The 26,708-nt window shown below is 27.8% G+C and overlaps 6 protein-coding genes across 6 annotated transcripts; 4 read left to right on the top strand and 2 right to left on the bottom strand.

Moving 5' to 3' along the window:
* Nucleotides 1–1,454: 1,454 nt before the first annotated feature.
* On the top strand, nt 1,455–3,969 carry PmUG01_02016800 (2-C-methyl-D-erythritol 4-phosphate cytidylyltransferase, putative; the record flags this gene model as incomplete). Its single annotated transcript, XM_029008642.1, is given in 2 exon segments — nt 1,455–2,843; nt 2,857–3,969. 2 exon segments carry the CDS (start codon nt 1,455–1,457, stop codon nt 3,967–3,969), a joined length of 2,502 nt encoding a protein of 833 aa, XP_028860181.1.
* A 1,689-nt stretch (nt 3,970–5,658) lies between these two features.
* On the top strand, nt 5,659–8,070 carry CEN1 (centrin-1, putative; the record flags this gene model as incomplete). The annotated part of the gene is made up of 6 exons (XM_029008640.1): nt 5,659–5,782; nt 6,153–6,220; nt 6,925–7,011; nt 7,185–7,265; nt 7,390–7,449; nt 7,984–8,070. The coding sequence occupies 6 exons, from the start codon at nt 5,659–5,661 to the stop codon at nt 8,068–8,070; spliced, it is 507 nt and encodes a 168-aa protein (XP_028860180.1).
* A 485-nt stretch (nt 8,071–8,555) lies between these two features.
* Nucleotides 8,556–10,133, bottom strand: PmUG01_02016600 (conserved Plasmodium protein, unknown function; the record flags this gene model as incomplete). Its single annotated transcript, XM_029008639.1, has 1 exon — nt 8,556–10,133. The coding sequence occupies one exon, from the start codon at nt 10,131–10,133 to the stop codon at nt 8,556–8,558; it is 1,578 nt and encodes a 525-aa protein (XP_028860179.1).
* A 1,173-nt stretch (nt 10,134–11,306) lies between these two features.
* On the top strand, nt 11,307–13,947 carry PmUG01_02016500 (carbon catabolite repressor protein 4, putative; the record flags this gene model as incomplete). The annotated part of the gene is made up of 10 exons (XM_029008638.1): nt 11,307–11,447; nt 11,629–11,750; nt 11,920–12,013; nt 12,110–12,184; nt 12,334–12,510; nt 12,675–12,715; nt 12,796–12,841; nt 12,934–13,011; nt 13,309–13,427; nt 13,872–13,947. 10 exons carry the CDS (start codon nt 11,307–11,309, stop codon nt 13,945–13,947), a joined length of 969 nt encoding a protein of 322 aa, XP_028860178.1.
* A 2,546-nt stretch (nt 13,948–16,493) lies between these two features.
* PmUG01_02016400 (conserved Plasmodium protein, unknown function) lies at nt 16,494–16,904 on the top strand (the record flags this gene model as incomplete). The annotated part of the gene is made up of 1 exon (XM_029008637.1): nt 16,494–16,904. The coding sequence occupies one exon, from the start codon at nt 16,494–16,496 to the stop codon at nt 16,902–16,904; it is 411 nt and encodes a 136-aa protein (XP_028860177.1).
* A 1,433-nt stretch (nt 16,905–18,337) lies between these two features.
* Nucleotides 18,338–23,348, bottom strand: PmUG01_02016300 (lipid/sterol:H+ symporter, putative; the record flags this gene model as incomplete). Its single annotated transcript, XM_029008636.1, is given in 5 exon segments — nt 18,338–18,409; nt 18,782–18,911; nt 19,124–19,196; nt 19,402–22,519; nt 22,533–23,348. The coding sequence occupies 5 exon segments, from the start codon at nt 23,346–23,348 to the stop codon at nt 18,338–18,340; spliced, it is 4,209 nt and encodes a 1,402-aa protein (XP_028860176.1).
* Nucleotides 23,349–26,708: the final 3,360 nt, after the last annotated feature.

Genomic DNA, 26,708 nt, shown 5'->3' with positions numbered 1-26,708 from the left:
CATTTGTTTATGTATCTATTTGTCCGTTTATCTATCAGTTTATCGTTTATCAGTTTAACGTTTATCAGTTTATCGTTGGTCACTTTATTGTTTGTCAGTTTATCCGTTTATATTATATTTTTTATATGTTTATTCTTTTATTATTTTTTATTTTTTCCCCCCTTTTTTCTGTTACGTTTTTACCACGTACAAGAATTATATTATGTACGTTTCCCTTCCAGCAGTGTAATTTCGTTGTTTTACATTTATCCCCTAGATTCTTTATTTTATATCTCACTTTTATTTCTTTGTAGTGATGTTTTCTTTAAGGGGTAGCCTACTTAACGTTAATTTATTTTTATGAATTGTTAAGGTGTAATATACCTTTCTTGCTTAATCGTTTGCATATACGTGTGCTTTTTTCTATTATTTTTTTTTTTTCATTCTTCATTTTTTTTTTTTTTTCTTTCATTTTTTTTTTTTATTGTTTTTTCATTGTTTTTTCATTTTTTTTCCATTTTTTTTTGCCGTTTCTTTCATTTTTTTTAATTTTTTTTTTCTTTTTTCTTTCATCTTTTTGTTCACGTTCTATTACCCTCTTGTATTCCTTTTCCTTTTCCTTTCCTTTTTTTTTTTTTTTTTTTGTTGTTGAACCATACTAAAATTTCACAGTGTGCAAATCATAATAAAGAGGTTCTAATACTTAACGTTAAAATGTTGTGTATAAAATGGGACTATAAAAAAGATTATAATTTTAAAGTTTATATAAAATTAAGGAAATAAAAAAAAAAAAAAAAAAATGCAAAAAAGAGGACTACCATGAGGAGGGGTAACCGTCTGAATTGCAAAGGAAAATGCCTTTTTGTGAGGTGACGAGCTGGGGTTTTAAATTTGAAAAATAAGCGGAATAAATAGATACACACATACATATAATATATGTGCACATATATATAACATATGCTTACATACATATAATATATGTGCACATATATATAACATATGCTTACATACATATAATATATGTGCACATATATATAACATATGCTTACATATATATATATATATATATATATATATATATATGTATACAAAAAGGTAGAGCGACTAAAAATTGCTAGTTGTTATGCCACACACGTATTGTATGGGCATCAACGAATACACAGCTTCTCATGTTTGTCTGGACAAAACGGCGTTTTCACTATCTTCAAGAACCCAATTTGTCAACATTGGTAGAGGAAAATTTTTTTTTTATTTTATATTATTCCTTTTTCTTCTTATTGGTTAGTCGTATCTCAGCATTAGTACCATTATAGTACCGACTTTGTACCCATTTAGTACCTCTTCCTTCCTAGTTTCCTACCTTTTTTGCCCCACCTCTGGTGCGTATGAGTTCCTTCCCTCAAAATATAGAACTCTTATAAGGAAAGAAGTCCGCCTCTCCTTTCTCCCCCACCCCTTTTGTACAATTGCTGAAGATGAATATATTTGAGTTCATTGGTCATTGCATTTTCCTTAGATGTATAATTAACTTTAATGGTCATTATTCCCTCATTTTAAATAGACAAAACATTGAAAATGATAAAAAATTGATTAAGAAGATGTGTAATAAAGACAGATTTGGCGGCATGTATAGGACGAACAACAATTATTTATTTCAAAGAAGTATAAAAGGAAATATTTGGAACGAAAAATGGAAAAAACAAGTTTTATGCAGATTTACTTGTTCCAGTTTTGAGGATGATAAAGGGGTCGAAATTTCCAAGGGGAGTAGTAGTAACATGACTAAGTCGTTAAATGAGGATAATCATGAGCAAAATGATAAACAAATCTGTTGTGATGATAAGCAAAAGACAATAAGTTCTATCTCAAGTGAAAAATCAAATGATACAAATAAAAATATATGTACTATATCATCTAAACCGTATGATGACAATTTTAAAAATTTATCAAAAATTTCGAATTTTGATATGAAGGAGTTAAGGAAATATGAAAAAATAATAAAAAAAAAAAAAATACATACAATTTTGCTATGTGGAGGTATAGGAAAGAGATCTGAATTAGTTACATGTAAACAATATTTAAAACTAAATGGCATTCCTCTTTTTATTTATTCATTTAATTTGTTTGTAAAATGTAATTTTGTTAAAACGATTAGCTTAGCTTGTGATCCCAAATTCTTTGTTTACGTCATTCGGTCAATTGATAGGTATAATAATCTCCTTTTTGAAAAAAAAAAAAAAAAGAATTTTTTACTCATTAACCCGGGGTCCGAGGTAGGGGAAGTAGTAGCAGGAGCAGCAGGAGCAGCAGAAGCAGCAGAAGCAGGAGCAGCAGAAGCAGAAGCAGAAGCAGAAGCAGACGCAGGAACGGAAGTGGTAAGAATGACTAATAAGGCAGAAATGACAAGTGAGTCAGAAGCAGGGGCAAAACTACACACTGCTGCAGGCGGTACTAGCGCAAATGAAAACAAAGTATGGCAAAACGATTATTTCATTTCAAACTATTTAAAGACTAATAAATATATAATATATGATAATGAAAAAAACAAGTGCATTTTTAGTATGGAGGAATTACTTCATGATATAGGAAAAAAAAACGTAGAAATGAAAGGACATAATAATACTAAAAGTATACAGAGTGGAAATTCGAACTACACCCATGTTAGCGATAGAGATGGAGAAGGAACAATATATACATACAAAATAAAACTAAAATATATCGATGATAATAGATATAAATTAATAAGAATAGTGGAAGGGGGAAAAGAAAGACAGAATTCTCTTTTAAACGCCTTAAAATGGTTAGACGTACGTCTGAATAGTCAAATGTACATATACAAGTTGTTAAGAGAGTACGTACAAAAAAAAAAAAAAAAAAAAAAATGAGGGTGTCAATTACATTGTGTGTTTTGAGCACCCACTAAAAACGTTGCACAGGGGGGTTCTAGAATTGGAAGAAATGGAAGAAGTGGAAGAAGCGGAAGAAGTGGAAGAAGCGCAAGAAGTGGAAGAAGTGGAAGAAGCGGAAAAAGCGGAAGAAGCGGAAGAAGCGGAAGAAGTGGAAGAAGCGGATGTAGAGGGTAGAGTGGATCTTTCGGACGATGTGAATCAAACAAGAGGTAATTCCGAAACAAATAATGGACATCCCGTTCAACAGGGGGAAGCAGGCGAAAAAATGTACATTACAGATATACTGGTGCACGACGGAGCTCGTCCCTTTCTATCTGAGCTGGATTTGTTTAACTTAATTTATCAGTCAAGTTTAAGAAAAAACGCGATATTAGGTGTAAAGGCAACTGATACAATAAAATTTGTTGAGGTGAAGGAACTGAATAGTAGAAGTGGTAGTAGTAGTAGTAGTGGTAGTAGTAGTAGTAGTAGTAGTAGTAGTAGTAATAGTAGTAGTAGCAGTAATAGTAGTAGTAGCAGTAATAGTAGTAGTAGCAGTAATAGTAGTAGTAGCAGTAATAGTAGCATCCGCAGTAGTAACAGTAGCAGTACGTGCTGCGTACCTATTAAAAAAACGATAGAAAGGAAGTATATTTTTCAAGCTCAAACTCCACAAATATTTGATAGTAAATCATTGTTAAGTATTCTTGACCGCTTTACATCAAATGGACAAATTGTAAAAAATGAAAAAAATCATTTAGTAAAAAATAGGATGATACAATATACTGACACTTCTTCGTTATATCAAAATTTTTCAAAAAAAAAAATTTATGCTTTACAATCCGTATTTCCAAATATTAAAATAACAACTCCATCAGACGTCCTTCATGCTTTTTTTTTCATAAATTATGTCTTCAATAACACATACTATAGCGATATTGATGAGAACTTATTTAAGGAAGAATACCTGAATGCATGTCCAAGTTATATATTAACAAATCAGTTTAATAATTTTTTTTTTTATAATTCATTGAATGAAAAGCAAAGGATGTTATATCAACGTTTTTACTACAATGAAAAAAAAAAAAAAAAAAAAGACTGATCAGCTAAAATTATCAAAAAGGGAGCTAGTTAAAGTGGAAGTGCCAGTTTTTCGCTCCTCTCATGTGGAAAAAGCTGCACGGGAGTATGTACATGTGCAAGTTTACAAGTACGTGTGTATGTGGACGTGTGCAAATGTAAAAGTACGTTTGTGCATACATGTAGATGTACCAAAGGCGCATATTTTTTTGTCTGTATTTCCCCCGCATTTAAGAATTATATGCTAAGGTTGACATCAAAAATGTTAACTGTCGTCCTTGGATTTGACCTCTATGTGTGCATAATTTTTTTTTTTATCAGTGAAATGAATTTTATTTGGTATATTTATTTTCCCCTTATTTGCTTCTCTCAGTTTTTTAGTGTTTTCATTTCCCAATTTTGGCAATAAACACATTCCGTTGTAGTAAATCTTTCACTAATTCGCAAATGAAATGAAAGAAGTTACGCCTGCGTACGTTCATGCATGTATACATATATATATATATGTGTATTATGTATATGTGTTTATATATATGTGTATTATATATATGTGTATTATATATATATATTTATGCACACCCTATTGTTTTTGCATCATTTTAACCATATTTCACTGTATTCCCAATGTTTCATTTTTTTGTTTTATATTTGGCACAAAAAGACATTTGAATGTAGTTCGCATACCCTAAAACAAATCCTATAAACGAGAAAAGTAAAGAAATGATCATTTATTTTTATCTTGCCTATTCACAATACGTACAGTATTTATTTTGAAAAGAAAATAAAAAAAGAGAAAAAAAAAAAAAAAAAAAAAAAAGAAAAAAAAAAAAAATGGTTTGCCATCTACACATTTTTTGAAAGTGCCATTTAATTATGTCTGAAAAGGAGTAATTAAAAAAAAAAAAAAAATTAAGAAAGTAAAAATAAAGGTAAACGAATAATAAAAATAAAATAAAAATGAAATAAAATAAGATAAATGTTCGTAGTGATAGGTGAAAACCAAGTTGAAATCTTTACATCAAGTATGTTTCTCCCTTTTTCTTCATCATTTCTTATTGCTTTATCGCTTTGCCTTTTTTTTTTTTTAAATTACTTGCATATTTTACGGGACGTATTTTATCTTTTTTATTTTCACATTAATTTTAGTTTAATTTTTATTTTTTATTTTCTCCTTTAGTAGCAGACTGCCCGAACATCCCTCTCATGTTTTCCTCTTTAAAAAGAATGGTTTCACTTGAGTTACTCTGAGTGTATGTTAACCGCTCCTGTGCAAATAATTTACAAAAATTACAAAAATAAATAAAATAAATAAATAAAATAAAATAAAATAAATAAATAAATAAAATAAATAAAATAAAATAAAATAAAATAATTAAATATATAGCAGCAGTGAATTTGTAAAATACCTCCAATTTTTGAGAATAAGTACATAAATTAAAAATCGCTTGAAAGGTATTTTTTCTTTTTGCTCTTCAAAAAAGTAAAAGCAAAAACAGCAGAAAAAGTAAAAGCAAAAGTAAAAGCAAAAGTAAAAGCAAAAGTAAAAGCAAAAGTAAAAGCAAAAGTAAAAGCAAAAGTAAAAGCAAAAGCAGAAGCAAAAGCAGAAGCAAAAGCAGAAGCAAAAGCAGAAGCAAAAATAAGTAGTATCAGCACTGTGCTAGATATACACCCACGTGCGAATTTATGTGTAACTGTATCGAGATTCATTAAAATGAGCAGGAAAAATCAAAGCATGATCAGGAGCGCCAATACTCGTAATAAAAGAAATGAATTGAACGAGGAGCAAAAGTTAGAAATTAAAGAGGCGTTTGATCTCTTCGACACCAATGGAACAGGTAATTTGCTAAAGGAAAACTAGCAAAAAGAAGGGAAAATAAAAATGAAAACGAAAACGAAAGCGAAAACGAAAGCGAAAACGAAAGCGAAAACGAAAGCGAAAACGAAAGCGAAAACGAAAGCGAAAACGAAAGCGAAAGCGAAAGCGAAAGCGGAGTGTTATATAACATTCATATATTGATACATAGTTGTGAAATGAGTGAAGCAAGGAAGCAGATTAAAGGGAAACACTCATTGACAATACTGCAGGATGCAAAAATCATATGCTTTTCTCTATGTCTTCACAACTATATGTCCATTTACTTGTGCATACATAGAGTTAATCCCATAACATCAATTTTGCTGTTCTATTTTTATTACCGTGTGCAGGTAGAATTGATGCAAAAGAGCTCAAAGTGGCCATGAGAGCTTTAGGTTTCGAACCAAAAAAGGAAGACGTACGTTTTTAAAAAAATTAACATGTACATACAATATGTGTGCATTATGCTTAGTCGTGAATGTCCAAATGAATAAACATAAATTAATTAAATTAGTTTTAAACAACGCTCACTTAAAAAAAAAGGAAAAGAAGAAAAATAAACACAAGAAAGGAAAAGAAAAAACAAAACAAAATAAAACAAAACAAAACAAAATAAAACAAAATAAAACAAAACAAAACAAAACAAAACAAAACAAAATAAAACAAAATAAAACAAAATAAAACAAAATAAAACAAAATAAAACAAAATAAAACAAAACAAAATAAAACAAAAACAAAACAAAAACAAAAATAAAACAAAACAAAACAAAACAAAATAAACAAAATAAAACAAAATAAAACAAAACAAAATAAAACAAAATAAAACAAAACAAAATAAAACAAAACAAAATAAAACAAAATAAAACAAAATAAAATAAAATAAAATAAAATAAAAAAGGTGTGATATGACACCAAAAAAGAATAACAACGATCAAAAAAAAAAAAAAAAAAAAATATGAAAAGGCAGTTTATTTGCATTGGAAAGTTGAAAAGAGAAAACAAAAGAAAATCGCGAAAAATTGTATAAAAACAAAAATGAAGCAATATAATATTTATGCATTTTTGTTTATCTCTATTTGTGTGTAATTTTTTTTTTTTTTTTTTTTTTTTTTTCTCTACAAGATAAGAAAAATTATATCTGATGTGGATAAAGACGGTTCTGGAACAATAGATTTCAACGACTTCTTAGATATAATGACAATAAAAATGGTACTTGTATATATATTACACAAAACTTGTAGTACCTTTTACACTACTTTATTGCGGCATGTACACACACATATATATATATATATATATATATATATATATATATATATATATATATGTAAATACGTGTGCTCATTTAACGTCAACTCTTCTATTTTTTACGCTTTTATCAGAGTGAACGTGATCCCAAGGAAGAAATACTGAAAGCATTTCGACTGTTTGACGATGATGAAACTGGAAAAATTTCTTTTAAAGTACCTATTACATTATTTATTATCCTTCCATTATATATAGCCATTTTTTTTTTTTTTTTTTATACTCAATCTATTTTGTATCTCTCCTAGCTAGCTAATTTTTTTTTTTTTTTTTTCTCGTTAGAATTTAAAGCGAGTCGCAAAGGAACTTGGGGAGAATATAACTGATGAAGAAATTCAGGAGGTACGCGAAAATAAAGAATCTCATCATTTTATAAGTTTATATACATATATATAATTTATATATATATACATACATGTGTATAATACATATATATATGTATATATAAACGTGTGTGCGTATGCATATCAATGCGCACACTGCTGCAATAACCGAGCGTAATTATGCGACTGATAAAAACTGATCATGAGGGATAGAAGCTTGCCTGATTTGTTTATTCTTTTACCACGCTATCACTTATATGTGTATTCGTGTATATATATATATATATGTATATATATGTATGTATATATATGTATGTATATATATGTATGTATATATGTATGTATATATATGTATGTATATATATGTATATATATGTATGTATATATATGTATGTATATATATGTATGTATATATATGTATGTATATATATGTATGTATATATATGTATGTATATATATGTATGTATATATATGTATGTATATATGTATGTGCGTCCTTTATCCGGGATTCACTCCTTTTTCAATTTTTCACTTCCCCTGATTGTTAAACCAGATGATTGACGAAGCTGATAGGGATGGAGATGGCGAAATAAACGAAGAAGAATTTATGAGAATTATGAAAAAAACGAATTTATTTTAGAATTAATTTTTTTTTTTTTTTTTTTTTTTCTACCTGCAAAATGATGATACCATTTTTGTCTGTGAGGAGCTCCGCCGAATGTGTTGGTTTATGTGTATGTACACGTAATTCATGTGTGTACATTGAGATGGAAATGTAGCAATGAATATATCATTTTTGATTGTATTGTTTCTGCATGCTTTTCCCCCCGTTTAAACAATCAAAATGCAGAATAGTTACAAGTTTGTTGTAAATATTTTCTGCTTTCTGCTTTGTACTTTTTACTTTTTACTTTTTACTTTCCACTTTCTACTCTCCACTTTCGATTTTCCACTTTCTACTTTCCACCTTCGACTTTCCACTTTTTTTTTTTTTTTTTTTTTTAAATATGATCAATAAACTTCCCCCCTTTTCCTTTTCTCAACAATCCAACTAAAGGAACTGGTTCTTCCACTCCTGTACATCCGCTAAAGCGAACTCGCCTCCATTCGGTCCTTCTGGACAGCTTAATTTTTTCGCTTCTTTACACTAAATTTAATTTCGTCCGTAATTGCTACTCGTTTTTTCTTTTTTTTGAATTGCTTTTTTCTGGGTTGAGAAAATTGTTGTTCAGGAGAAATATTTTCCAACTGGTTGATCCTTTGTTCTAATTTATCCAATAACAATTCATCAAAAAGGAGTAAATTTTCATAAATTTGTTTAGCAATTTTAATATATGTTAATTCTAATTCTGGTAGAATAAGTTGGAGGCATAAGGAAAAATCAAGAAATAGATTAATATGCCTTATATGTAGAAAAGCAAACGCCCATATAATTTTTACAATAATATCATTTCTCTCCTTGCAATATACATAATTTTTATTTTGAATAAGATATCGTAGATATGGTATTAACAAAACAAAGAGATCCTTAACTAATTCTTTATTATGATTTATTTTTGCAAGACCGTAAATTAGTTTATATAACATAACGTTCGATAAGGAGTCTAGGTTAAATTTCATTCGTACTTTTTTATTCCCTTTTGTAATTCCTATCTGTTTGTTCTTATCATCGTGTAGTTGTAGTACACTATGTTCCTCTTTTCCTTTGGTATAACATATATTAATAGGATCACATGCCGCAATGATAGCATAATCCTGACTACTGCACTTTTGTGTGTACCTTTTTTTTTTATTTGTAAAGCTTTTTATATAAACAGGCTTTTTACTATCATTCGTAAGATGTATGTTTATTTTATTCTTAATTTTTTTTTCAAAATTTTTTATATTTTTATTTTCCTTAATAATGGTTAATGTTAGATAGTCTAAAAACTCCCTCAAAATTCCTGCATTTTTTGGAAAAGAACAATTCAATATAGCAATATTATACATAATTTCAGTTAAGTAATAAAGGGAAAAATAATTTAAGTGTCTATTGTAAATATGCAAAAATAAACATTCAACTGAGTTTAAATCTCGAAGTTCGGAAAATTTAATGAAAAAAGAATAAACATATCTCGGCTCAAATGTTAAAATGTTTTTCATTATTTTGCATATAGACACTTTATACAGATATGAACTTAATCTTATTTTGTTAACATGTTTCAGTTCATTGCTAAATGCCTTATTCTTTTTATTCTTTATTAAATAATTTAAAAAAAGAGTGCAATCATAAATATTGAAATTTTCTATTTGGCTGTTTTTTATTATTTGTAATATATTTGTATTGTTTTCTGCATTCCTTTTATCATTAATCTCTTCGTAAAATACTGATTTTTTATACATGTTACTGTTGTTACTGTTGTTACTGTTACTGTTGTTACTGTTGTTACTGTTACTGTTGTTACTGTTATTGATGTTATTGCTATTATTGTTACTATTATTGCTGTTATTGCTGTTATTGCTATTATTTCTGTTATTGCTGTTACTGTTGCTGCTCTTGTCTATATCATATGTATATGTTCCTCTCGACTCTGTGATAGCTACCCCATTGTTTTTGCCCCTTCTGCGGTTACTACTCCTGCTCACCCGACTGTAATGCTTCTTACAATATTTGACAAAGTTAACTAACGCCAAGTATTTATTTCCTGAACAGGTCATCATCATCCTAGAAAAAGAGAAAAAATACAAAAAAATAGGAAAAAATATGTTAAAATAAGAAAAGAAAAAAAAAAAAAAAAGAGAAAAAAAAGAGAAAAGAAAGCGAAAAAAAGAAAAGAAAGAGAAAGAAAGAGAAAAGAAAGAGAAAAGAAAGAGAAAAGAAAGCGAAAGAAAGAGAAAAGAAAGAGAAAAGAAAGCGAAAAGAAAGAGAAAAGAAAGCGAAAAGAAAGAGAAAAGAAAGAGAAAAGAAAGCGAAAAGAAAGAGAAAAGAAAGAGAAAAGAAAGAGAAAAGAAAGAGAAAACAAAGCGAAAAGAAAGAGAAAACAAAGAGAAAAGAAAGAGAAAAGAAGGCGAAAAGAAAGAGAAAACAAAGCGAAAAGAAAAATAAAAGAAAAATGATTCACTTATTAATATGCCGGTTTGTGCTCCTTCAGAAATGTGCAAAAAAAAAAAAGAGTGTTACATTAGTAGCGCTATGTAATGTATGTTTTTACAGTACATCCTGCAAGCCCTCTGACATTTGGCGAATGAGCAATAACTGAAGCAACTGTGAAAGAATAATTTTTATAAGCATCCATGTGCACTTGTGCATATGGTCATATATTCATATATGAGTAAATTCATTCATGTTTCTATGCGCATGTATATGAGGTGTTATATGATGGCCAAGATGTTACCATTTTATAACATCAAAAATGAGCCGCCGCCAAAAAAAAAAAAAAAAAAAAAAAAATTAAATTGAGTACACTACAGTACAGTATATAGTAGTATAATACAGCGCAGTAAAATACAGCACGGTACAACATAGGGTGGTAAAATAAAGCGAAATATGATGAACGGTTAGGAAGAACATTAAAGCATGGCAAAATTAAGAGCAGTTAAGCTGAATCAGCAATTAAATGTAATGGTACAACATTTCAAATTAGCCGAACGGATAGGGCTATGATTTGACATGGTGTTCTCATGTTATATATCTGTACATGTATGTATATATTTTTACCTATACGAGCTCATTCACACACTCGTATATATATATATATATATATATATATATATACAAACTAGGGCATTTAATTCTTGTCCTTTGGTGAACACTCACTTACGCTATGCTCCCTTTCGCATTAGTGTTAAAAAGCGTATTTAAAAATGTGTGCGGGAGTAAAAATCCGCGTAGGCACAATGAACATTTTTAATAGCGCCTGTTATTCTGCTAAGGAAAAAATTTCAAGTTATGCTGTAGAGTATACCCATAGCACTACTCGCCAAAATTTGTTATACACGAAGTTGTTTAACAATTCGCTTGACATTATCTGCTTACAAGTAAGGAGAGAAAAAAAAAAAAAAAAAAAAAAAAAAAAGAGTAGCATACAGTACAGTACGCTTGTAGGTCATTTGTGCACTGCTTTAAAAATAAAAAAATTGAATAATATAAAATAAATGTTAACCTATTAGATGAAAGGACTACAGAGCAATAGACGCTACTTAACCGCCTTTTTTTTAGGAAGTAAATTTGTTTATGATGACTCAACTAAAACATAAGTGCCGAAATTATGATTTGATTTTCCACGGTCCAACACAAAGCATAGCACAGGCAACAAGTAACAACTGCTGCGTTCTTTATAAGTAATATGCACAGAAAAAAAGAAAAATGAGAAAAATTGAGAATAAATGAACGGGAGTGGAAAAGAGAGAGCACTAATAATGAAAAGTGCCGGAATTTGGATTATTCAGCTAGTTCGTTTTATAAATTAGTAAAATAAAATACACACTGATAACATTTCGCCTTTTTTAGGAAAAGCTTTAAATTATTAGGGGAAAGGCGTTTTGACCTGAACAACGCCGTTTCGAAGTATTTTATGAACTGTTCATCCGAAAATCAGTGTGAAGTAAACAAAGAAAGGCCATTTCTCTACAACGTAGCTATATTTATCATTTCGTATTAGCACACATAACACTCCTTTTATTTGTTTATTGAATGATAGATACAAGATGCTTTCATAAGGGAGCTCAAGAGAAGGAACAGTACTGCCACTATGATACTACTACAACGTGCAGATGTAGGCATATATAAAATAATACATTCAAAATGTGCAATCTGTACGCTACATTTTTCGCATCATTATTTAATTTCAATTTTTTGCTCCAATTTTTACTTCGTTGCTTAATTCTTTTTTCTATTTATTGACATATGTACAAAAACAAAAAGGTACTCTTAGCGATTTGCAACTGTCATATACACTGGAATCCGTTATACCCTGATATAAAAGCATTTCATGTATACTTAATAGTGAAGGAGTTCTTTCAATTTGTTCATGAAACTCTACGCGATTTTCCACATCCCCCCTTGCTATTAATGGGGGATTTCAACTCTACCCCCCACATGGTACTTCCTCGATTCGGTTCAACTGTATGCCGATATCATGTCTATGTTATATCGAATCATTAGCAATGTATTTGCTACGTATTTGCTGCGTATATGGCTACGTATTTGCTACGTATTTATGACACATTTGCCATTGATTTGTTAACCTCTTTCACCCTTCTCAGATGAGCGAATCTGCAGGCCCCCACCGCAGTGCCGTATATGAGTAATAGCATAAAAACGTTAACAATTCAGCTTAAGAACAATTACAAATTTTTTTTTTTTTTTTTCAAAATTAAATTATAGGCTAATAACTACTGGAATGCTTGCACAGACGCACCCTGAGCACCCGGTAAGGTGCATAAAAAAATATAATCTCTTTGCTTAAATATAAGAAGATATAGCACAACGTAACGTTACCCCATTTTTACATTCACATATCAGGCTGAATTAAGGAAAAACGAAGTTTTTCAAATTTTTCCATCTTTAACCTTAGACCCGTTTAAAAGTGTATTTCATGAAGTAATAAATAAAAAAAAAAAAAAAAAAGTACCGCAAAACGGGAAAAATAAACTTTACTATTTTTTTTTTTTTTTTTTTTGGTCAAGCCATACTTGTCAAAAGAGGCGAAACACTAACATTCGCACAAACGCACATACAAATGTATGTACAAACATATCTCCATATATATATCCATATATATATATATATATATATATATATATATATATATGCATCATGCACGTATATTTGTGTACTTATTCGCACACGTTTGTACCTCTATGCATATTATGTACATCCTTTCAATCAACTTCATAGATAAATGGAAAGGAGCCCTTGTTCACAAACAAAACTTCCAATTTCTGTGGATGCATTGATTTTATTTTTTACAAAGACCTTATTCCCATATCTGCAAAAACAATTCCGCAGAACTTGCAGTAATCAAAAGAAAAAAAAAAAAGAAAAGAAATAAAATAAAATAAAATAGAAACACCTTGTTAGTGTGTAATTTTGTTTTAATATGTCTGACTTAAAATTTGGTCAACTATAAATTGGAGTGGTGTTAGCCATTTTATTATCTATATGTTTGTCCTTTTTTTTTTTTTTCTTACTTTATCCATCTTTTGTATTATGCCAGGAGCTAGTGTTCTTTATCTAATATAATGTGATCTAATTTTATTTTATTTTACGTTAATTTTGCTTTTGTTTTTGTTTTTGTATTTGTTGTTATTTTTATTTTAATCTTTTTTATTTTTTTAATTTTTAATTTTTTTAATTTATTTTTTTATTATTTTATTTTATTCTTTTAATTTATTTTATTTTTTTAACTTAATTTATTTTATTCTTTTAATTTATTTTATTTTATTTTATTTTTTTTCCAGCCAAGTTAAAACCCTACCGAACTTGAACTTCCCTTCTGACCACGTCCTCCTAACTTCTGACTTCTTTCTTATTTGAAAATTTGGCAAAAAAAGAAAAGAAAATTTGTTCTTTATTATGTCTTCAAAAAACGGAGAACTTATTCCCCTTGCTCATAATTAAGATAGTCTACATTTATGTGTTCATTTTGCCATTGTTAATGCAAAACGAAAATTACATTTCGTTTTATTATGTTTCTTTGTTAAACAAGACGAAACATTTGTTATTCATAATTTTGTAATTTGTATCGCAACGGATACACCTTAACGGTTCATAATAAAATTATCTCAAAAAGTTAAAAAAATAAAATAAATAGGGTACAAAAAAGAAAACACGAAAAAATTAAAATCACTTAGAAAAGATAAAATTAGAATGAATGAAAATATAATCGTTTGGTATAATACTTAAACCATTTTTTTTTTTTTTTTTTTTTATTATTATTGTATGAAGCCCATCTAACTTGCGTGTAGGAAGTACTTACACACAATGCACTCACCTCCGCAGGGGAATACTCTCATATGACAACTCGTAGGAAATATAATTTGCTGAACAGTCATATATGTATATATATATATATATATATATATATATATATATATATATATATATATATGTTTATTTATTTTATTTATTTATTTATTTATTTATTTATTCATTTATGCATTTATGCATTTACATAAATTTAGCAAACGTGCGAAGCGTATATTAATCTGAGACGGATGGAAGATACAACGCTTATGTAGGTGCCTTTCTCAGTATGCCCCTTCGATTTTCATTCCTTTGAAAAATGAATTAAGCGCGGGATTGCCCATCGCTCCTTTGTTACTTTGCAATGTATGCATATGCGTATATACAGATTTCCACGTACATTTATATTTACATGTTTATGCATACAATACTAATGTACATGAATAATGTGCATACAAATTTGCTGTTCATGCCTTATATTTTGAGGGTGGTAAGGATCTATTTCATTTTTTACTTAGTTGTTACCTTCGCTTTTATTTTATTTTATTTTGTTTTATTTTATTTTTTTTGCAAATTAAAAGTTGTAACATTTTTAAAATTACGTCATGTGATAGTACTATATATAAAGGAATGCCCACGAAAAAAAAAAAAAAAAAATTGAATAAAAGAGAACTAAGCTAGAAGGCTACTAAGCCAAAAAGCAAAAGCATACACCATTTTTTGAGCAGTCTCTATACACAAACAATGCGTTGTTATAGGTACTTGTCGTGGAGTATTATAAGCTCAAGCCATTTAATTTTCTTTTTCGCAAAAAGTAAATTTGCATAAAGAGGGAACAAAAAATACAAAGTAAAATTAAAACTAAAATTAAAAAAAGTAAAAAAAGTAAAAAAAATTAAATCACTTCTGCAAAGTTTGAACTGTGTGCAAATTAGTTGACTTAACAGGTTGGCAAAATAAAATGAAAGTAGAAAAGTACATAAACATATATCCCTAATGGCTACACAATGCAGCAAATACAGTCAATGTGTATAACTCACTTGCATTTAAAAATTCTCACTTAAAAAAAAAAAAAAAAAAAAATATAGGAAAAATGTGAAATACAAAGTATATCCTTGGGCCCTTTTTATTTTATATTTTTAATTTTATATTTTTAATTTTTTATTTTATATTTTATTTTTTATTTTTTCGTTTTTTTGTTTTTTTTTTTTATTTTTTTTTCCTTTTCTCTCGCATAATAGGAAAATAATTTTTTTTAAAACATGTTCAATATAACAGGCGATATATTAAAGGAGGAGGAACTTGATAAAGCAATTTAAATAATTAACCCCTCAAAATAAAAAAAAAAAAATAAAATAAAAATATAGCAGTAACGATAGTACTAAAAAAAAAGAAGAAACGACAAATGTCATCTTTTTCCACTTAAATATAAACCCATTGAGCTTCAACGAGGAAGTATGTATAATTCAGCTTCGAACGTATATAAGTTCTTTTAGCATAAAAATTTTACCATATTGAAAACAAAAGAATGTGCATATTGTAATCGTATTTATGCAAAAATTTAATAGATGAGGGAGTTCAATTTTTTTTTTTTAATGTCAACTAGACTACATATATATAAAGGCATTTCATCTAAATTTGTGAGAAACAACAACACGCAGAACAACCGATAATCTGTATGTACGTTTTAATTGCTTGTGTATATATGTATATATACAGACATATAATATATACACATATATATACGTATATATGAATATATATATAGTATGTGCGCTTGTGGGTAGTGATAAATAGAATCGTTACAGCAACACGTTTAAACGTTGTGCAGAAAGCATATATTTTGCTACACATGTACATACGTACATATACATACATAAACACACACATACACATACATACAAACACATACACACACATACACACACATACACACACATACGCACACACATATACAAAAAGAAAAAAAAATCCACTATTTACCGCATTTTTCCTTTACCCATTTGTCCGAAATGTACAGGAGGTATATTTGGAATAGCCTCTTTCGTGATTTTAACTATCGCTTAAAAAAACTGTATCATTCGTTTTATTATGCACAGAGTCATATAAAATATGTCATGTTAATAATTTTTCCAGCAGTAATATGGTCAACAAGGTACAGAGCAGATACAAAACTAGGCTATTTCTTTTATATAAATGATGAGAGGTTATACCCGAAGAATTCGAACAGCACAAAGGATTCAAGCAGTTGGTTATATTCAAAATATTTGAACTACAAGAACAATTTAATGCAAAAAAATAATAAATGGAAAAACGGAACAAAATTTTACTTAAATGATGATGTAACTGTCGAAGAAGCAAAAAAAATTATTTATCAGAATGAGCAAGGAATACCCAAAAATATAAGATTAGGATGTAAGGGAAGAATGATGGATGACAAGGACAACTTGGCATTAGCTGTTCGAGCATTTTGTAAAAGAGATCCTAAAGTTTTTATTTGGGAAGATGAGCATGCTGAATTTGTTTAAAAAAAAAAATAGAATAAATAAAGAGGTAGAAAAAGCGTATATTATATGGTATACCTCAAGAAGTGCGCAATTCATCATGCATGACTTTTCCGCCTCCCTCCTTTTTTTCTTTAATATTTGAGTATTGCACACAAAGTTTGCAACAAATATGTATATAATACATGTTTGTATAAATATACATGTATGGGTGTTTGTTTGTATGTATGTATATGTGCTTAGCCTGTTCTCATAAAGCCCACTTTTTATCACAAATGTGCGTGGAAACATTGTAACCTTATAGCCCTTCGTTGGCGGAAGTAGCTAACCTTGTGTGCGAATTTTCTCCTGCACGCGTTCATGTGATTATTACGGCCATTTTTTCATACTCATTGTGTATATATATACAACACATATACATATTATATATATACAAATATGTATACATATTTATTTATTTATATTCCATTTAAAAGGTTTTTTTTTTTTTCCCAAAATTTGAGTAGAAATTTTAGGAAAAAAAAAAAAAAATGTTTTAAAATACAAGTAAACACTAAATAAAACTTGAAAAAAAAAATTTTTTAAATATTGTCATATATATTTTTCTTTTTCTTTGCACATACGTGTATAAACTGTAAATATAAATTTTAACATACATAACATATGGTAATAAATGAAAGAATTAAAATAGGTCATAAGTAAAACATAAGAAGTATTGGAAGCATATGAAGCGTAAGAAGCGTAAGAAGCGTAAGAAGCTTAAGAAGCATAAGAAACATAATTAACATACTGGAAACATGAGAAAATATGAGAAATATAAGAAGATAAGAAACATACTGGGATATTGAGAAATCATGAGGAACATAAGAAACATATATAAAGCATAAATAAATGTACCAATGGAAAAAAAAAAAAAAAAAGAGAGTCAATATATTGTCAGCAAATGCGTCGGTATAAAAATATTATATATGTATATATATATATATATATAGTGAACTAAAAGCACGCAGTCACGCAAACTTATATATTTAACATAGAAAAAAAGAAGAGTAAAGTAAATTAATTATATAAGGTATTACATACACATAAGCGTATAATGTGTGCGCACACATATACCCACCCATGCATACACACACACACATTAAAAATTGTCTTTATTATTTAAAAAATTGAATTTAAAAAGGCGGAAATTAAAATCAAAATATATTAACTAATTCTGGTATTAGTAACACATATAATCAATATTTAAAAGGAAAAAATATAAATAGGTATATATATAAATGAATGAATATATAAATAATTAAATAAAATCATATGGAGATGTATATGTGCAAATGCATATATATACATACATGTACATACATATACATATATACAAAACTTACGTAAACATATTACATGTACTTACATATACATTATAAATATATATATTTTTTTTTTTTTTTAATTTAAAATAATCACATGGGGCCAAAGCTCGAAAGAAGTACTGGCAATAACATCGAGGAGAATGTTATAGAGAAAAATAAAACCTGCGAAGGGGGGGAAAAGAAAAAAAATAAACCAACAATATATATATATATATATATATGTACATATAATATTACAAACAAAATGTTACATATTACAAAGAAAACACATTATAAATGAATAAGTTAAAAAGCTAGAAGATAAAAACAAATGAATGCACTAGTCGATAAGCGGTGAAGCTTGATCTCCAAGAATTGTATAAAAAAAAAAAAAAAAAAATCTACTTAAATCACAATTAAACAAATTTCGCATAACATGCACATACATACACAAATGTTATATGTATGTATATATGTGTGTATATATGTGTGTATATGTGTATATATGTATACATATTCGCATGTGTGTAGGAAACCTCCTTTTTGATAACTTACCAAAGTTAAAGTTTGAAAGAATATGACTGTGAAATCTTTATTGGAAAAGAATAAGGTACTTATGACAAACCACGTGGACAACCCACTGTGTAGGACAGGACCTATCATTAAATGCAAACTCTCCTTCATCCTGTAGAAAAAAAAAAAAAAATTAGAAAAAAAGAAAAGTGTTAATGGGCGCGATGTATAAATAGGGGATCCGAACATATCACTCATTTGATTTCTTTCATCTTTTTACATATTATTTAGGTATATTTTATATGCCACTATATCACTCTTGCAGTTGAATGGCCACACATATATCAACGTTTTAATTTTTTTTCAAGTTGTCAATGCACTTACTTTTCGTCTCTGGTTCGCCCCATGCTGTGTGTAAACGCCTGGACAATGTGGGACGTGTGATCGATGGAAAAACCTGAAGCAGAAAAGGAGTCATAAGGAGTTAAATTAGAAAGAGTAGAAGCAATAAACAGGTGTATGAACATGAAATGGGGAATACGTAAATTCGCACGGAGAGATGAAAAATGGGGGTAGAAGCAATATAGAAGCGATATAGAAGCGATAGAGCAGCGAAGTTCCAACTTGATAACCCGCTGACCGGCTAACATATGTCAACTTACCGACTGAGAGGACCAAGATAACCATGGAAATAATGTTAACAGTTATTCCGCACAAACACATGAAGCCAAAAATGCATAAGTCGATGAGGAAAATAATCATAGCGATAATAACACACGAAGTAAACCCCTTGACAATGTAAGCAGTAACAATTAAAATAGTAATGATAGTAATTCCTAAATTTTTTATTGTGACTTCAATAATAGCTTCATCAGTTTCGTTGAATATAGAGCTGATATGAAAGCATAACATTTGAATATTATGATCCTGTAGTTTTGTTATTTCTTTACAAGCCTTCATCCATTTAGACGATATTTCAGAGTCATCTACATTCTTTTGAAAGAAATGAAATCTCCAAGCTACTAATTTTCTATTTAAAAATATAAAATCATTTTTAAATAAATTACCTATGAAATCATTTTGTAACCAATCTACAAAGGCTTCATAAAATTTATCATTGTCTTGTGCATTTAATTTTTTACTATTATTATTTAAAAATAAATTAAATCCATTAGCAATACCAGAAACAAATTCTTGTGATTCTAACTGTTCATGCATATCTTGTAAATCATCTTGAATTTCTTTTAACTCCCAATTAATGTTTTTATTTAAATTTGGACTGTTCATCATTTCTCGATCTGTTTTGTCAGTATATAAAATAGATGATGAAATAGCTTCCGTTGGATTATTTAAATTTCTATATTTATTTATAAAATCTTTATCAAAATAATATACTTCTATCAGATCACCATAATTTGGAAAGTATTTCATTTTTGCCGCCGTAAAAAAACGTACATATGAATCAATTGGAAAAGCTTTATCATACTTAATTCCTTTTTTCATTAATGTACATCCATATAATGATAATAACAAGATACAAGTAAATAAAAGGTATACTATAGTTTTACCTAATCGTGATGATAAAAATGGAACATAATAATTCTTAATTACTGATCTGAAATACTTTCCTATATTCCCCTTTGGCTCTTCATATATATATTTATAAAATAGCACATTATCGTGTGAGCTTAACAAATAAATTTTTTTCTTGTCCGTCTCGTTCATATTATTAAGCAGTGTATCCTTCGTTGCCAGCTCAGTGGAGTTGTTGTAGTGCTTCAGAAGCAGCATGTTATTGCTTCCGTAGTTGTTATCCCTACTACCACTGCCGCTATTTCCATCCTCCTTTTTCTTTTCCACTCTGTTTTCACTATCTGCACTATTTCCCTGAACGGGCGTCGGGCTTTCATTAGACATACCCTGCGATTCGCTAACTGACAAGTAGTCATCATTTCCTAGGCCCTTCTCAGCAGCTTGTTTTGCGCTTGCTTGTTTTGTGCTTGCTTGTTTCGGGGTTTCTTGCATACCTGCTCCTTCCTTCTGTACCGCTTTCGAACTAGCTTCTATTTGTTTATCTTTAAAAATATCATTAATTATGGCAATTTTGTTTTTCTCCTGGATAACATCAACTCGTTGATGTTGCTGCTGTATCACGTCTTTGCCCTTTTTTCGCCTTTTTTCGTTTTCTTCAAGTTTGGTAGCATAATCAATAGTACCGTTATCATTTTTATCATCGTTATTATTCAGATCGGGAACCACACCCCTGGGGGGCACGCTGCTACCAGCTACTTTCTTTTCCGCTCCATTTTTGGCATGGCTGTTATTTCTGTAGATATGCTCCAACTGAAGTCTATCATCCCGCGGAGTATCACAATCGTTCATATATCCCTTGCTGCTTTTATCATTGGACATATAGACAGATGTGCTCTTCTTCTTTTTATTAATTGATTCTTCAAACAAATATAAATTATGAATCCATTCATAAATAGAAATATTTTCATATTCTACTGGCGTTTTTGTATAATCTTCATCATTTTGCACTTCTAAAACTAGACAATTTTTTTCCCTATCATTAATTTTTTTTTTTTTTCTAAAACATGAACACAAAAGATCGAAGGTACCTGAAAATATATTCTTTTTTTTTTTTTCCAATTTAGCTTCAATACATAAAATACTAAGTAGTAGAGTTATTACCATGAGATAACCAAAAAATAAAGAACTAGCCGTAAATAATGAAAAACTACATATTGAATAAAAAGGAGAAGCAGCACTAATTAAAAAAGCAATAATATTTGTTAATGTAGTAACTGTTATGGCAAGTGCACTATCTTTTAAACACATCTGAATTCTTTTCTTATCATCATTTATCATAAATAGTAAGGAATACGAATTCAAAATGACAAAAACATCATCAACTCCTACACCTATTACTAAAAATGGCACCGTTTCTGCTGGAGGAACTGATTTAACACCTAAAAAAAATAAAAAACCTGAACCGGCAAGGTAACCTAAAAAACCACAAAAAATTCCCATAACAGCACAGAGCGGTTTACTTCTATACAAAACAGATGTTACATTATTAAACAATGCATACATAAAAATTAATAAAACACCAATTAAAAATAATAGTCTAGTTAAATTATCAATTTTTGATATCCTATCCACTTCATCCTCTAAACTTCTTTCTGTTAAAACATGAAAACGAACATACGGTTCATTACCATCATTTGTCACATCGTCTTTAATTACATGATCTATATTATAAAACCTAACATAATCAATTAGTTTCTTTTCATAAGCCAGTACATATGGTTCATATATATATGAATTAATCAAAGGAATAACTGTTAATATTGCATTAGCAGATGTAATAGTATAACTAAATGGGGTTTCTGTATATTCCATGTTACCTAGTATACCTCTAAACATCATCTCCTTAAATGTTTTTCTATTCACATAAAAGTCCAGGTTATCAACCTTTATAGGGCTATCTAATTTTGCATTACCATTTTCATAATATAAAAAAAGGGAGCTAAAATTACATTCATTATATTTCTGCTCACATATATCTTCTAAACTAAATGTTATTTGCTTTTTTAATGCATCACTTGCATCTCGAAGATCTATGTTAATGTTTTTATCTCTAAATACATTTTGTAATTTACATCGATCACTTTTGACAAGCATAGGAGGAATGTAATATGGAGGAAAAAATGTATCATCCTTATAATCCGAAAATTTTGCCCTGGGCTTTATTATTTTCTCTGATAATCCGCTTTTTTTTTTTTTTTTTTTTTTTTTTCTTTCCCTTTAACATGGATGAATTTATGCTACCATGCTCATTACCATTTGTGATATCGTTTTTTCCATCATCGTTTTTTCCATCATCGTTTTTGCCAACATCGTTTTTGCCATCATCGTCACTATCATCATCGTCATTGTCATCATCCTCACTATCATCATCATTGTCATTATCATTACTATCATCCTCATCGTTATCGTTTCCTTCCTTTTTTCCTCTCGATAAGCCATCCTTAGATGTACTTGCATTTTTATTATTCAAACCCATTAATTTGTTCAAAGCGAAACTAAAATTGAATTTTTTAAAATTTGGCTTCCAATCAAAACTTGTATTCGGGTCTATTCTTTTTGATAACATGTCGTGCACTTCCTTAGCAACATCCGTTTGTTCCTTTGGTGTATTATATAAATCCTTCTTACACTCAACAACTTCTGTTAGATCAACTTTAATTTCTTTTGTTCCATCTTCAAATTTTTTTAATTCTGTTAAAATATGTGGTTGTAGTAAATTACAATTTGATTCTACTAAAATAAATGCTTTTCTACTTTTATAAAAAAAATCTTTAATCATTTCATTTGCTTCATATGCGTATGAATTCGAAATGGAATATAATTTATATATATCTTTTTCATGTTCTCTATAATATATGCCCATACTTAGTGATAGACAACATAGCAAACTAATAAGGATAACTGTACAAGGTCGATCATATACAAACCCTGCATAATTATACAAAATGTTTGCAAACTTATCTAATGACTTTTGCTTTAATTCCCTAAATCCTGATATAATATTTCCCAGAACCATCTTTAAAATTATTATTCAAAAAAATATAAAAAGAGTTCAAACTACTCATAAATATATGCAAGTCGTGCATTATGTACTGCCTGCGTACAAACAAATGGCATATGTGCACAACATATACAAGCGCATGTATATATGTGCATTTATGTTCTACGTCTGTGCGTGTATGTATACCTATGCGTAACATATACACACATAATATATATACAAAAACATATATATATATATATATATATATATATATATATATGTAACATGTATATATATATATATATATATATCTATAATATACACTCTATACATGTGCAAATATATATATACATTAAATTAAAAAAATATAATAAAAACAAACAGGGAATTATGCTATCATCACTTTTAAGCATTAAACATTACTAAGACACGTCGTCATATGAAAAATTATAAAAAAAAGTTTCTTCAAAAAATACGTAACGAGGCATAGCGCTCACAGTTATACATACAAATGAGGAGGGAGGGTGCTCCACACGTTTATAGACATGCATAAATACACTAAACATGTGCATGCAGGTATATATGTACGGATATATATGCGTGCGCATGTATATGTCATACGTTCACTACATACAGTAACACGTACATACGTTTACATGAACACAGGTACACAAGCATATATATAAATATATACATATACGTACATACATATATACATATACAACGTTGCGTACATATATATATACATATACAACGTTGCTTACATATATGCACAGACACAATCGCGCGCGTAGGCTCACATGCACTACTCGATGAACAGATAAAATGAAAAAAAAGAAAAAAAAAAAAAAAGATTCAAAATCTGTTAACAATTAAAGTATTAAATATATACGGACTTGAAACGTTAAAAGGTATAGTTAAATATGAATGATAAAATAATTAAAAGTTAAAAATATGAATTATCAAATAGAATTACGGAAGAGCAAATGCAAAATTATTCAAAATGAAAATTAATAAAAAAAGCATAACATATATAATAGGTGCGTAACACACGAATGTACGCCGCGGAAGGATAGACGAATATGTGGATATAGGGAAAGATGCATAAATAAATAATAATATATATATATATATAATTATACAAAGCTACTAAAACGATTTAATAACGCGCATAACATATCATACATGTAATGTATTAATAAATGGATCTATTCATATGTAACTATGCAGATAACTACATAATTATTTATTTACGATATGGCTGTTACGTTATACACGTGCTCCTATACAAGCTATCCATAAATATGCTCCTACACAAACTTATAGATTACAATGATACTAATGTGGAGTCCACGGAAAATGTAAAATAAGCATTTAAAATTAAAAAAAAAAAAAAAATCAAATAAATAAATAATAAATGGATAATAAATGTATAATAAATATATAATAAATATATAATAAATATATAATAAATATATAATAAATATATAATAAATATATAATAAATATATATGTAAATAAGTAAAAATGTAATACATAAATACGTAGGTATATATACATATATATATATATATTAATGAATAACAAATTATGTTACAAATAAAAACAAATTAGGTTTACAAGACCATCCTTACAAGGAAATGCGTATTAATCTTATGTTGTCGCACTTCGAAGAAATAAGGAAATTAAAAGGATGTAATGCATAAACGATCATTCTGTTGAATGAAAACGTTGATGTACTTTTACGAATATATACATAAATGAACGTACATATACATACCTAAGCGTACATTTACGTATACTTATATATATATATGAACACTTAATTATTTAAAATATATAAATATATATATATATATATATATATATATATATATATATATATATATACATATATATATATTTTTATACGCATATTTTATTTATTTTTAATTATATTTTTATATATACATATATAAATAATGCTTGTTTTTTTTTATTTTTGTTAATTTATTCTTATATTCCATTTTTGTAAATTTAAAATAAAAAAAAAAAAAAAATTTAACGAACCTCAATGTTTTTTGATTCATATATTATTTTTATTTCGATGTACTAGTTTTTAAGAAAAGGAAAAGGGAAATAATATATATATATAATGAATAATACATATATATATAAAATATCAAAACTGCATATATAAATAAACATATATATTTTATATATATTGTTTACGTATGATATATATATATATATGCATATATGACTATAATAGTATGTACAAATAGAAGTCTTTTTTTCCAGTAATTTTTATATTTTTTATTATCATGTGGTGAGATTTGAAAAAACTAAAAAAATATAAGGCACTATGCATGTAGTAGTGCATATGTAGATATATTATACATAAACGAATATACATAAATACATACTTAAATACATACTTACATAAATGCATACTTACATAAATACATACATACATACATACATAAATATATACATATATATATATATAAAAATATAAAAATATAAATATATAAAAAGTAAATATATAAAAAGTAAATATATAAGAAGTAAATATATAAAAAGTAAATATATAAGAAGTAAATATATAAAAAGTAAATATATAAGAAGTAAATATATAAAAAATAAATATATAAAAAATAAATATATAAAAAATAAATATATAAAAATGTAAATATATAAATATCTATGTATATTTATATAAATATATATATATATATATACTTATTAACGTATGTAGATACGGGGAATGTGAAGAGAAATTTTTTTTTTTTTTCATTTTGGAAGAAAGGGGTTACTATGACTTGCTTTTTTTTTTCTAATAGTTTGTGTATTTATACATCCTACATGTTTACTGTTATACATCATATATGTATATATGTATATGTATATATATATATATATAATTATATTTAGCATGTACACGGTCATTGCAATTCTTACTCCAACAATTTTTTTATGCGGAATAAATAATAAGCGCGTAGCTTTTATGCAAATGATTTTCCATAATATATAAACATGTATGAATGTATGTATATATATGTATATTATGTATATATATGTATATTATGTATATACATGTATATTATGTATATATATGTATATTATGTATATATACTAATATATATACATGTATATATTTATTACCTTTTGATGACATACAAACAATAATATCCTGTATTTTATTTATACCTACAACGAAAACCTAAGCGAATGGGGTAAAAAGTATACACGTCCGTAAAATATATATATACACCATATACATGTACATATTTATATATATATATATACTTATATGCATATTTATATATTTATATATACTTATATACATATTTATATATATGTACTTAAATATACATACTCGTATATACATATGTATTTATATACATTTATACA

This window comes from Plasmodium malariae, assembly GCF_900090045.1.
Source record: "Plasmodium malariae genome assembly, chromosome: 2".
Taxonomy (NCBI): Eukaryota; Apicomplexa; class Aconoidasida; order Haemosporida; family Plasmodiidae; genus Plasmodium; species Plasmodium malariae.
The sequence above is the reverse complement of the archived record's forward strand: the minus strand, read 5'-3'. Positions and strand labels throughout refer to the sequence as shown.